Source organism: Miniopterus natalensis, chromosome 4, assembly GCF_054644295.1.
Source record: "Miniopterus natalensis isolate mMinNat1 chromosome 4, mMinNat1.hap1, whole genome shotgun sequence".
NCBI classification, from domain to species: domain Eukaryota; kingdom Metazoa; phylum Chordata; class Mammalia; order Chiroptera; family Miniopteridae; genus Miniopterus; species Miniopterus natalensis.
Window position 1 is genome coordinate 17929346 of NC_142084.1, and position 12225 is coordinate 17941570.

Sequence of the window (12225 nt, forward strand, 5' to 3'; positions counted from 1 at the left end):
TGATAGATAGATAGATAGATAGATAGATAGATAGATAGATAGATAGATAGATAGATGATAGAGATAGATAGATAGATAGATAGATAGATAGATAGATAGATAGATAGATAGATAGATAGATAGATAGATAGATAGATAGATAGATAGATGATAGATAGATAGATATAGATTAGATAGATAGATGATAGATAGATAGATAGATAGATAGATAGATAGATAGATAGATAGATAGATAGATAGATAGATGATAGATAGATAGATATAGAATGGGGATAGAGAGATAATTCAGAGATGAGGACAAGATCTCATGAATTCTCTAAGAAGTAGTTGAGGGAGTTTGATGATCTAATAAAATAACTACCCTTTCTGACTTTAAAAAATACGAGGGGAAAAAAATACAAACTGCCTCCAAATTTAGAAGCCAGCAGCAGCTCACTGGTTCTTCTGTCCAGGTCCAACAGACCATCCACCTACAGGGAATATTAACAGCCAAATGTGTCCACTCAGCAAAGAACCTAGAGCACTGAGTTCCCAGAACATCTTTCCCTTCTTTATTTTTTAGCACTCTTCTTTTATACCTTATGACTGAAGGGGCAGATATCTGCAGGGGAGAAAATATTCCATCAGAGGATCTTCATAAAGACCCCTACATCACATCAGATTCTGGAAAATAATTGTTGAGACTCCAGGAGCCTGTGTGCACAGAGGGGTGGTCACAAGAAGAGGCAGCAAGAGGGCGGACAAGCAGAAAGGCCTCAGAGAAAAACGAAACTGCTGGCACCTTGATCTTGGATTTCCAGTCTCCAGAACTGTGAGAAATAAATTTTTGTTGTTTAATTCACTCACCCCCCCCTAAAAAAAAGGAAAGAAAAGAATTATTTGCTTACCTAGTCTTATTTTTTTCATAAATAGAATCATTTTCTTCTGATAATAAAAAAATACCTGCTAACCCTGTCCTGTTTGGCTTAGTGGTTGGAGCATTGGCCTGCAGACTGAAGGGTCCCAGGTTCAATTCCAGTCAAGGGCACATACCCCAGTTGCAGGCTCTTTGCAGGTTGGATCCCAAGCCCCGGTCAGGGTGCATAAAGGAGACAACCAATCGATGTGTCTCTCTCATATCAATGATTCTCTCTCTCTCTCTCTCCTTCCACTCTCTCTGAAAAAGCAATGGAAAAAAATATCCTCAGATGAGGATTTAAAAAAAACAAACCCTGCTTATTTGGAAAATATAGAAAAGTATAAAATATGAAATAAAAATTTCTCATAATTCCACCAGAAGTAACAACTGTTAACATTTGATGTATGTGTGTGCGCCTGTGTGTATATTTTATAAAATTGGAATCATGCCATATATAGTTTTATATATTACTTTATCACTTAGTATTATATTGTGGGCATTTTTTCAGGTCAATAATTATTTCAAAACATGATTTATAATAATGATTGTCTACTAGTCCATCATGTAACAATTTATCTCAGCCATCAGCCACAGGACATTAATGTTGTTGCCAGGTTTTCTCCATTATGAATAATAATGTAATTAACACAGTCTTGGAAGAATTGCTAGGTCAGAGGGCATAACCTCTAATAAGGCTCTCAGTGCATGCTCTTGAATTGCCCTCAGGAAAGCATGTGATGGGCTATTCTCCCTCCATCAGTGTATGAGAGTTTTGTGTGTCAAAGGTAAGGTATGAAAAAGGTACAGTGTTTCTATAGTTCTCACAATGAATAGCTATTTTATAATCAGAAAAAAAAAATCATGTTCTTCTTTTCAAGAAAAAGGAGACAATAAGCATTATTTCCCCCATTAAACAGATGGGGAGCCTGAGGCCCATGGATGAATAACTTAAAGACTTGCTTTATGAATGAAGCCTGATGGATGGGCCTGAGGAGATTGAAAAAAATCTTTCTGGATAGAGCCAAGATGCTCCTGAGAAGAAAAATCTAAGGACCTTGGTAGTTTCATTAGCCAAAAATGAAATCTGGCTCTGAAGAGAATGAAAGATGATTCTGAGAAGATGATTCGGGGCAGTCCTTGCTAATCCAAGGGGACAAAATCGGTTCTGAGGCTGCTGTAATGGGATCAGAAGCAGTTACGACTCCAGAGTTTCTATTTTATGGGACTTAGGGGAGATCAAAGTTGTGTTTGTGTCATTCATAAAAGATTGAGAACACTATCCAAGGTACTGCTTGGCTTCATCACAGATCTGGAAAGGCTTATAAATGGGCAAAGTCAGGTAGACCTGAGAATATTATTTTTTAATTGATTTTTGAGAGAGAGAGAGAACATCAGTTTGTTGTTCCATTTATTTATGCTTTCATTGGTTGGTTCTGGTATGTGCCCTGACTGGGAATTGACCTGCAGCCTCCGTGTATTGGGACGACACTCTAACCAATTGAGCTACCAGACCAGGATGGACCCGAGAATATTAAATAGGTGGTTCTAAGAGGACAGTTTGAGTGGACCTTTGGTGTTGAGGTGACTGAAAATTGGTTCTGATTAGGTGGCAGAAAGAGATTCACCATCTCTGAGAAGCCAGTTTAAGGAAATTCAAAGTTAGTTATAAAGAGATTCAAAGATGGTTGGTAGCCTACGGTGGTTCTGTTTTTCTTTCTCCCAGAACCCTTCTAAATTCCCTCGACCAACGCACCCACAGTAGGTGCTCTGTTAGTTGGTTCAATAAATGAGGTGCAGTTTGGTTCTCAGGAGCCTGGTCACTGGATGTGGAAAGGTTCTAGGATGAGAAGTGGGTTCTGAGGAGGAATTAACTTCCACGGAGGCTGAGATTGTCTCTGAGGAGGGCACCCACTGCTGGTTTTGTGGAAACAGCAACTTGTGGGTTTGGGAGCTGAGGAGGCACTCTGGCCCAGGTGGGCGGCCTGATGTACCTGGGGCACAGGGATGGGAGAAGACACTTCAGGACAGACTCATTTCCACCCATTTGCCTCTCCAGGTTTCTTAAGCTCCCTTCCTCAAAATGAGTCCCAAGTGAGAGTCTTAGGAGGGCCTTCTCCCCCACGACCCCAGGGCCTGCTCTTTGGTCTCCAGCTTGCAAATCAGCACCATGATTTTAGAGGGCTGAGACCTCTAAAGCAGAAGGGATGGTCAGAGCACAGGCCAGGGCAGCTAGCAGGAGAGAGGGCCCAAGAAGGTCACCCCAGGGATGGAGGATGGGTCTGTAGGACGGAATGAACACTCAGGAGCCCACCTGGAAAATGGACACTCAAAGACGGGGAAGAAAAGCAAATTTTAATCTAGCTTTATTGATGTATAAAGAATTTTAAAATAGCTTAATCAAGGTATAATTTACATACAATGCATCCATTTAAAGCGTACCATTCAATGACTTTTAGTAAATTTACAGAGTTGTTCAAACATCACAATCCTGATTTAGAACATTTGCATAATTCCCAAAAGAACAAGCTGATTCTTTTTTTTTCTTTTTTTTAAAATATGTCTTTATTGATTTCAGAGAGAGGAAGGGACAGGAGAGAGAGAGAGAGAGAAACATCAATGGTGAGAGTCATTGATCGGCTGCCTCCTGCACGCCCCTGACTGGGGATTGAGCCCGAAACCCGAGCATGTGCCCTGACGGGGAATCGAACCTCGATCTCCTGGATCCTAGGTTGATGCTCAACTGCTGAGCCACGCCCGGCCAGGCTGGAAAAGCTAATTATTAAGAATAATTTCCTAAAATAAGTGAAGCCACCCTCCCTCCAGCCCAGCCTTAACACATACCTGCGCAGGCTGCAAGGGCCTGTTTATCGGAGTTGGGAGCACAGACCAAGACCAGCTCCCTGGCCTCAGCTGCCGTTTCACTCAGGCTGCTCCACAGTCCCAGGCTCCCTGGGCCCAAAGAGAAGAAAGAGAAGCCGTAGTTATCACACTATTTCAGAACCAAGAGGTGGGTAGGATATAGGGCTTGTGACAACCAGTGAGTGCGTGGGGGCCTGTGTTCCAGAAAAACCATCTGAGAAAGAACCCCCAGAAGACAGTAATCTAAGGCAAAGTATACAGACAGCCTCTTAGGGCTGGGCCCCCAGGGTAACTTCCCACATCATCCGACCTTAGCCCCTGTCTCCTTTCTTTGAGGAGTGCCTCACCAACACGCAGGTGCCTTTCTCCTTAGAAAAGTATCACCAAGGATTTACACACCTTTGCCGAGCTGAATAAATAATGACAGCATATCTTACTTAGTCCCAGACATCTCATTACAAGGAAGAAATAAACAAACAGGAAGGAGTTTGAAGTAGAGCAATAAAAATGATGAAGGGGCTGGCTCTGTTTACAGGAGGAAAGATTAAATGAAGCAAACCCCTTAGGAGGTTGGGCCCCGACTCTGAGTGTGGGGGGAGATGGGTGATTATTGCTTTGAGTAAGAGGAAGGCAAGTAAATGGAGACGCGGTGGGATAAAAGAGCCAGAATGGGGGGCTCAGGAGTACATGGGGACACATCCACACAAAGACTTGTACTCGTGTGTGCACAGCAGCTTTATTTACAATAGCCCCAAAGGGAACCCACCCAAGTATCCACCCACAGGCGAAACAATGAGCAGATTGTGCTATAGCCACACAGTGGAATACTATTCAGCAATGAAAAGGAGTGAACTAATTCAAGCAATGGCATGGATGAATCTCAAATGATGCTTAGTGAAAGAACCCAGACCAAAATGCGTTCATACTGAATTATTCAATTTATATGAAATGCCAAAATGCAAACTAATCTATTGCAACAGAGAGCAGATAAGTGGTTGCCTGGGGACAGGAGTAGGAGAAGGAAAGATTACCAAGTGACATGAGGAAAGTTTTGGAGGTGGTGGATAGGTTTATTATCTTAATTGTGATGATGGTTTCACCTGTGCATAGATACGTCAAGACTCCTAAATTGGACACTTTGTATGTACAGTTTATTCTATATCAATTGCACCTCCATAAAACTTTAATAATAATAATAAAACAACCTTCATACTGAGGAGAATGGGCTTGCTGGAGAGAGCTCCCTAAAAAGGGAGATGAGATAGTTTCATTTGAATCTGTGCAGCTGAGCCACCAACTTGACCTAAGAGAACTTCTCAGGTCAGCTTTGCCTCAAAAGGCTCTACTAGAGTCTAGTAATGCAAAAGGAGAGATGAGAAGGAAAAAATCACTGAAGTGGAGGGCTAGATTTGCTATTTGGGTGCAAAAATCTTATTAGCACCCAAAGGTTTGTGGGTAAAATGTTAAAATCTTATTTGCTCGGCACCTGATTCTTTTAGACTTGGCCTCATTTTCTGTAGGACACTGGGATCTCACTCTGCCCAATCTTCCCCTCTCAGACAGCAGGGTTGGGAGAGAGGGGGACACTGTAGGGATAACTCTGAGCCGATGGTACCCATTCCTGACTCCATTTCTGACTGGGGAGGTAGACAACCCAGCCTGACGACCAGGCTAAGTTCCACCATCCTGAGTGCTTAGAACCTTTGAAAATGAATGAGGCTGAACATTCCTGAAATTCAAGAGAAAAGAGTCTCTCTCAGATCCTGGGAGGAAGGGTCAAGAGTCCTTAGGAACTGGTTCTTTCTTTTACTTCAGAATCTAGACCTGTCCTTGGCTGGAGGAGTCCCCCCGCCCCCCTCTCCTCTTCCGCCCCACTCCTCTGTGTCCTCCACATTCCTGAGGCCCTAGACAATGTCCCCAGGTATCAATCAAGTGTTCAGCATTTTCCGGGTCCCTTCCCAAACTCTAGCCTTTATGATGATAGCTTCTATCAGCGCTGCCCTGTGCCCTTGGTTTCAGATTTCCCTCACAGGAGCAGGAGTTAAAGTGAACACTTTCTTTTATTTTATACTATAGGACTGTAAAATGGGGCAATTTTTGAGTCTTGCCCTATTTTAACCATGCCAGGAAATTTGAGTTTGGACCGTCAGAACCTAAAGATACTCTGCTGACAGGACATATAAAAAGTAGCTAGCAGCCTTGGCAGAATTTCTCACCAAGCCATCTGCATCGAAATCGCCTGGGGGGCTTGCTAGCAAGGCCAGTTCCCAGACCCCATCCCAGACCTCAAGAACCAGATAATCTGGGAATCTGATTCTGATGCACTGTGATAACACAGGAGACCCTCTGCTTTAAGGGGACAGATTCTCTTTGCTCTTTCTTTCGTATTTTATTCTTGCCATGTTTTGTTTCTTTGGAGTATGTGGGAGAAATTCTTAAGAATGTGTAACAGGCACAGACTTGTGTTCCTGGCCTTAGAGTGAGATGAGGAGAGGTAGGTGGGGCTGGCAAGAGGTGTGCCAATGCAAATATTGTCCCATCAGGACCTGGCAATTTTGCCTGGAGGCTCACAAGGATATGCCCTTTGCTAGAGAATGTGGCTTGGTTCCCCCTGCTCCAGGCTGAGGAGTCAGGTATCATGGGAAAAGGCAGAGATCAACGGTGTTGTTTGGGAAGGCTAGAATGGGAGAGGAAGAACTGGGCCAATTCCAGGGGATTGCTGGAATTCCCCTGGCTCCAGAAGACGGTGTCTGTTGGTAACCCGGGAGAGAAGAGACCCTCAGAGGGGAGAGGAGTGGAGGCAGGTGAGACCTTAACTTCACTCAGGGCCTGAGAACTATACCAGGTAGGGAGAACTATACCAGGTGATTCTTTATTGTCCTTAATTTTGGGTGGTCAGAAATGGAAGGGGAGCCAAAGCTTGGGAACTCCAGGACACCAAATCTATTGTACCCATCTGACCAATGGATGGTGGTGTCTGATCAAGTCACAGAAGACTCAGGGTTGGAGGTAATGCTTCCATTCAGTGATCCATCCATTGCTCTCCCAGGCAAAGACTCAGCCAACACCCTTCCTGCCTCATGCACAAAGCAAGTCAATCAGGTTGACTCCTACTTACCCTTCCCAACTCAATTTTTCCACCTTTCCTACGCCCCAGGGTGGGTTGGGTGTCCTCTGTGCTCCCATAGAGCCCCATGATTAACCATATTATATAACATAATACCGTGCTATAATTTTTGGCTTACCTCTCTGTCTCCCCAAATGACAATCTGCATTGCTGTTGTGGCCTCTCAGAATAGACAGGTGCTCACTAGCCCGAACGATTGCTCTAGTCATTGAGTGTGGACCCTCATGGCGTGGGGCCAGAGGAACCTAGCATCCCAGGCCTCCTACAAAACAGGTAAAGACTTGGTCTGGATGGGAACCTTAAACACCAGGCCAGCCTCCTGCTCACTCTGTCTCATGTCCCCGGAAGCTGCCAAAGATGGCAGTTCCAGCTGGCAAGTAATGAGATTTCTTCCTGGAAGGATTCTTGGCTTGAGAACTGGCCCTCGTCTCTCCTAAGTTTCTTCAACACCCTCAGGTTTCTGGGGACATGGAGGATGGGAGGGAGAGGCTGAGTCAGCTCCAGCTTTTACTGCTTCCCAAAACCCTGTGCCCAACCCTTAACTCCTGCCAAGTGCATATGGCAAGAATTCCCAAGGACATAGATTTTCCCAGCCCATGGTAGAGATGGGGGGGGGCAGGGCTGGCTGAACATCTGGGAGAATAGCACTGCCTCTGACTACATGTGTTCCACCCCAATCTCTGGCCTTCTTTAGCTTTAACTAACCAAGATAAGGCTGCAGCCCAACCAGATTGCGGAGGAACAGGCCCACAATCAAGGAGATCTACACTAGTCCTCATAAAGAATTCACTCCAGCCTGGTCAGTGTGGCTCAGCTGGTTGGAGTGTTGTCACGTGCATTGGATGGTTGGTCACAGGTTCAATTCTTGCTCAGGGCACAAACCTAGGTTGCGGGTTCGATCCTTGGTTGGGGCACAAACGGGAGGCAACCGATCGATGTGTCTCTCTCGCTCTCCCTTCTTCCCTTTCTAAAGTCAGTTTTTAAAAAAGAATTCACTCCAATGACACACAGTGGCCCCCGCAACTCTGGTGGGGAATATCCTTGTCTCTGTAAAAGCCCCTCAAACCCCTCAACAGGGAGTGCGACTCCAGAGCCCACCCCCAGTCCAGGAAAGAAACGCGCAACCACCGCTATTTTATTTTTCTTTTTAATTCTTCTGAAGGATATACACCACATATCCCATGAGCAAGAAAGCGCATTCAATGTGTTTATAAGCCAAACAGTCACTTTGTTTAAGCAAACACAAGTACAAAGTAAAATAAAACCACAAAATAATGAACTGCATGTTCATAACATACAAAAATCGCCGCCTACTCAGTAGGTAACTGCAACATTCCAACTCCTGAATATATTTATAAATTTACATTTTCAGTTAAAAAAATAGACTTTTGAGAGTTCAGATTTTGTTTTAGATTTTTTTTTTCTTCTTACATTCTGGAGAACCGAGGCTCTGCTCAGCCCTCTTCCTCATTTTGCTTCAAAAGCGTCCCCCGAGTCATCACTCCCTGCCCCCCTTAAGGCTAGAGGTGAGCACGTCCCTTAAACTGGCACATGTCAAGCTGTCAGCAAGGCGCATCGCACAAAAGGCACCAAGACTTGAAACTTTTTAAACTAAAAGGACGAGAAAAACCACTTTCAGAAAAAAAGAAGAAAAACCAAACCATGTTTTGCCACATGTGAGAGTACAGTCGGGCAGTATTTACAAAAGGTTAACGGAACATCACTCTGACACATGCTCTGATTAATACCAAGGACTGTTTCAAAAAAGGCTTCAAACTTAATCACAGCCTCATCACAAATGAAGGATCACCATTGGTTTGCTTGGCTTTTCTTTTTTTTTGTTTTTGTTTTTTCCCAAAGTGAGGCCCTAACTCCAAATAATACAATAGAATATGCAAATTATCTTTCACATCAAGAGGACCCCAAGAGAAACGAAATCCATGGCACAGACACTGTACAAGGGTACAGGGCTGGGCTCTGAGGGGCCCAAACCCCATTTCTGCCAATTTGATTTTCTAGCGTTGAAGGGAGCGAGGGGTCAGGCATACGGCGGAGATGATACTGAAATGATATATATCCAAAATCCATGCAGATCAAGTTCTTTGGGTAGAGGTGAAGAACTTGGACATGGCTGTTTCAGGCAGCTGAAGTCAAAGGGAGCAGAGGAGGAAGGGGAAGAGGGCAGAAAGGACTGTTGGCCAACAGAATTTCCATGCTGACCCTGGGGCCAAGCAGAGCGGGAGGACTGGCTCTGAGAACCTCCATCTGGCCTCCTGAGAGGAAGCCTTCCTAGGGCCATCTCCTCCTGTCCTTTAAGTCTCTTGTGTTTCTTTTTTCTCCCTTTCCCCTGTTTTCCTCTAGCAAATTTCAATTGTCCTGGGAGAAAAGGTGGTTGTCATGTCCGAAAGCCCCGTGGAGGAGCTGAAGGAGTTGGTGACAGCTGAGGAATGGAAGCTGCCAACTTGGAAAGCAGGGGGAACCGAGGAGTATGTGGTGGCCACCGAGGGCGAGGGGAAGCCACTGTGCACAGGGGATGGGTAGGTCGAGGAGCCCGGAGAGGAATAGGAGGTGGGCACAGGTGATGGGTACGAGGTGGTGGCTGGGGATGGGTAAGAGGTAGTGACCGGGGAGGTGTAGGAGGTAGCCACGGGTGACGAGTAGGAAGAGAGGGACGGGCCCCCCGCTGAGGAGGCCACACCAACACCACCTTTGTCTGCCTTTTTGTCTTTCTGCCGCAGGTGGATCTTGGTATGCCTCTTGCGTTCATCGCTCCTGGCAAACTTTCTCCCGCAGATGTCGCAGGCGAAGGGCTTCTCGCCCGTGTGGGTGCGGATGTGGGTGGTGAGGTGGTCGCTGCGGCTGAAGTTGCGCATGCAGATGCGACACTGGAAGGGCTTCTGGCCGGTGTGGATGCGAATGTGGCGGGTGAGCTCATCTGAGCGCGAGAAGCGGCGGTCGCAGGACTCCACCGGGCAGGCGTAGGGGCGTTCGTGGGGGGGCGTCTTGCTGGGCCGGTTGGGGTACTTGCGCATGCGGCTGGGTTTGATGAGCTGGGACTGGTAGGTGGTGTTGAGGGCCTTTAGGTCCTGGGAGCCCGACTGCGTGGCAAAGGCCTTGATGGTGGAGAGGGGCGTGAGCGACGGCTGCTGGGTGCGGCCCTCCAGGCCCTGGAAGGGCTTCTGGTCTGGGGTGCCCAGGCCCAGGTCCCCCTGCTGTTGTGGAAACAGATAGTCTGGGATCATGGGGACCTGGAAGCTGCCCTTGGCGGCCGGGTAGGCGGGAGGCGGGTACTGGAGCGCGGTGCCCGCGGGGCCCGGGAAGGCCTGGCTCTGCGGCTCGGGGAAGATGTCGGCGTTGGGCGTGGGGAAGGTGGGCGCCGCTGAGTAAATGGGGCTGCTGTCGCTGGACTGCACCGCGCAGCTCAGGGGTGGGCTCTGGGAGGCCGAGGAGGAGGAGGAGGAGGAGGCCGCCGGAGACGGTGCCGAGGAGGAGGTGGCGGGTGCGTTGGTCATGCTCACGAGCCCGCTGACCAGGCTGAAGAGGGGCTCAGGCCACAAGGTGTTGCCACTGTTGGGTGCGGGCTCCAGAGAGAAGCGGCCAGTGTAGGTGATGGGGGGCAGCCGCGTGGTCTGGCTGGGGTAGCTCGTCTCCACCAGAACCTTCTCGTTATTCAGCGAGATGTCAGGAAAGGACTCTGGCAAGGGAAAAGAGAGGGAGGAGGCTTGGTTACCGCCGAGCGACCGCAGGGGGACGCGGGGGAGCGGAGCGGCCGGCCCGAGAGGTCGGCGCGCCGCCGCGCCGGTTAATAATTGATCGCAGCAGATTGCAATGTTCCTGGGCGCGCGCCAGCGGCGGAGCCCGATTCAACAACAGCTGACGCAAACACGAGAATCCCCCTCCGCTGCGGCTCCCGGCGCTCCGCCGCGGCGGCCGCGCGGCCCCGGGATTCCCGCCAGCACCCCTCCGCCTCGCTAGTGCGCATCCCCCCCCCGGGGGGGCCGGGGCACCCCCCTGGCCCCGCATCGCAGCCCTTCCTTAGGGGCCGGCGGCTGGCGAGGCAGGCTCCTCGGGGGGGGGGGGGGCTCGCGGTCCTGCTCGTCAACACAAGCCCGCCCCCACCCCCACCCACCCACGCAGCCCCAGAGCTCTCCATCCAAAACAAAAGCTCGCTCCTCTGCGCACCGCTAGGGACGGGGAAGGGGGGGGGTGGGGGGTGGATGTCCCCCAGGCACCCCTCTAACACGGGGCCCTGGGGATGCGAGAAATAGAAGGGAAACCCCACTTGCATCCCTGAGGTCCAGCAGCGCTGCTACGGCCGGGGGGGGGGGGGGGGCGCTGCCAAGGCCACGGGGAAGGGCCGAACGTTAGGACGGTGGCGAAGGGGCGATTCCCCGGCGCGGGCCGCCGCTTACCTGAGGTGAGGTGCTCGTAGGGCTGCTCGCCCGCCTCCCCTTGAGGGTTGAAGGCGCTGCCGCTGCTGCCGGTGCTGCCGCCCCCGCCACCTCCGCCGCCCCCGCTGCTGCCGCTGCCGTTAGCGCCGCTGCCCTCAGGGGCGCCGGCGGCCCCGAGGAACTGGGGAGCCCCGTTGCTCAGCAGCATCATCTCCTCCAGCTTTGGGTAGTTGTCCATGGTGGGCGAGTGAGGAAAGGAGCCGAACGGGTCGGAGATCTGCAGCGGGGACATCAGCTGCATCTCGGCCTTGGCCGCGGCCATCCCGGACGGGCGGGCTGGAGAGCCGGTGTTGGGGCGGGTGGGCGCAGCCCGGGGCTGGAGATGCGGGGGACACACACTCTCGGGGACCTGGCCGGGTCACATGCGGGGCTCGGGCACAGTGTGCAGAGCGCAGGTGGGGTTCCCAGGCTTAGCCCTCGCCGCCAGCCGGCGCGGACGCGGCGTGGCTACCGAGGCCGGGCGGGGGCCGGTCCTGGGCGGCGGAAGCTGGCGGCGGCGGTAGCTGGCGGCGGCGGCTCCCCAAGTTCTGCGCGCTGGGATCTCTCGCGACTCCCCGGATCCGCCTCTATTTGAAGGGTCTGGACCCGCGAGGGCCAGCCTTCGTCGTGACGTACATGGCCATATATGGGAAGCAGGAAGCCCTAATATGGCAAGACCGGCCGGGAGGACCCGGAGTGACGTGAAGCCCCCCCGCATCCGAGACGGTGGGCACCGCCATCCCGCACCCCGGGCCCCACGCCGCCTCCCGCACCCTGGGAGCCCAAACCGCGAGAAAGCCTAAGGCTCAAGCCGCGGCTGGGGACTCCCGCGCCCAAGCTGCCCCGGAGTTCCAGACGTTGCCCCCGCCCCTTCCCTCCGCCCCTTCCCCCCGCCTCCTCCCCTCCTCCCG

The 12225-nt window shown here is 50.3% G+C and overlaps 1 protein-coding gene across 1 annotated transcript; it reads right to left on the minus strand.

Moving 5' to 3' along the window:
• Positions 1-7582: 7582 nt before the first annotated feature.
• EGR1 (early growth response 1) lies at positions 7583-11839 on the minus strand. Its single transcript, XM_087815932.1, has 2 exons — positions 11297-11839; positions 7583-10578 (listed from the first exon to the last, which is right to left on the minus strand). Exons 1-2 carry the CDS (start codon positions 11595-11597, stop codon positions 9242-9244), a joined length of 1638 nt encoding a protein of 545 aa, XP_087672058.1. The 5' UTR covers positions 11598-11839; the 3' UTR covers positions 7583-9241.
• Positions 11840-12225: the final 386 nt, after the last annotated feature.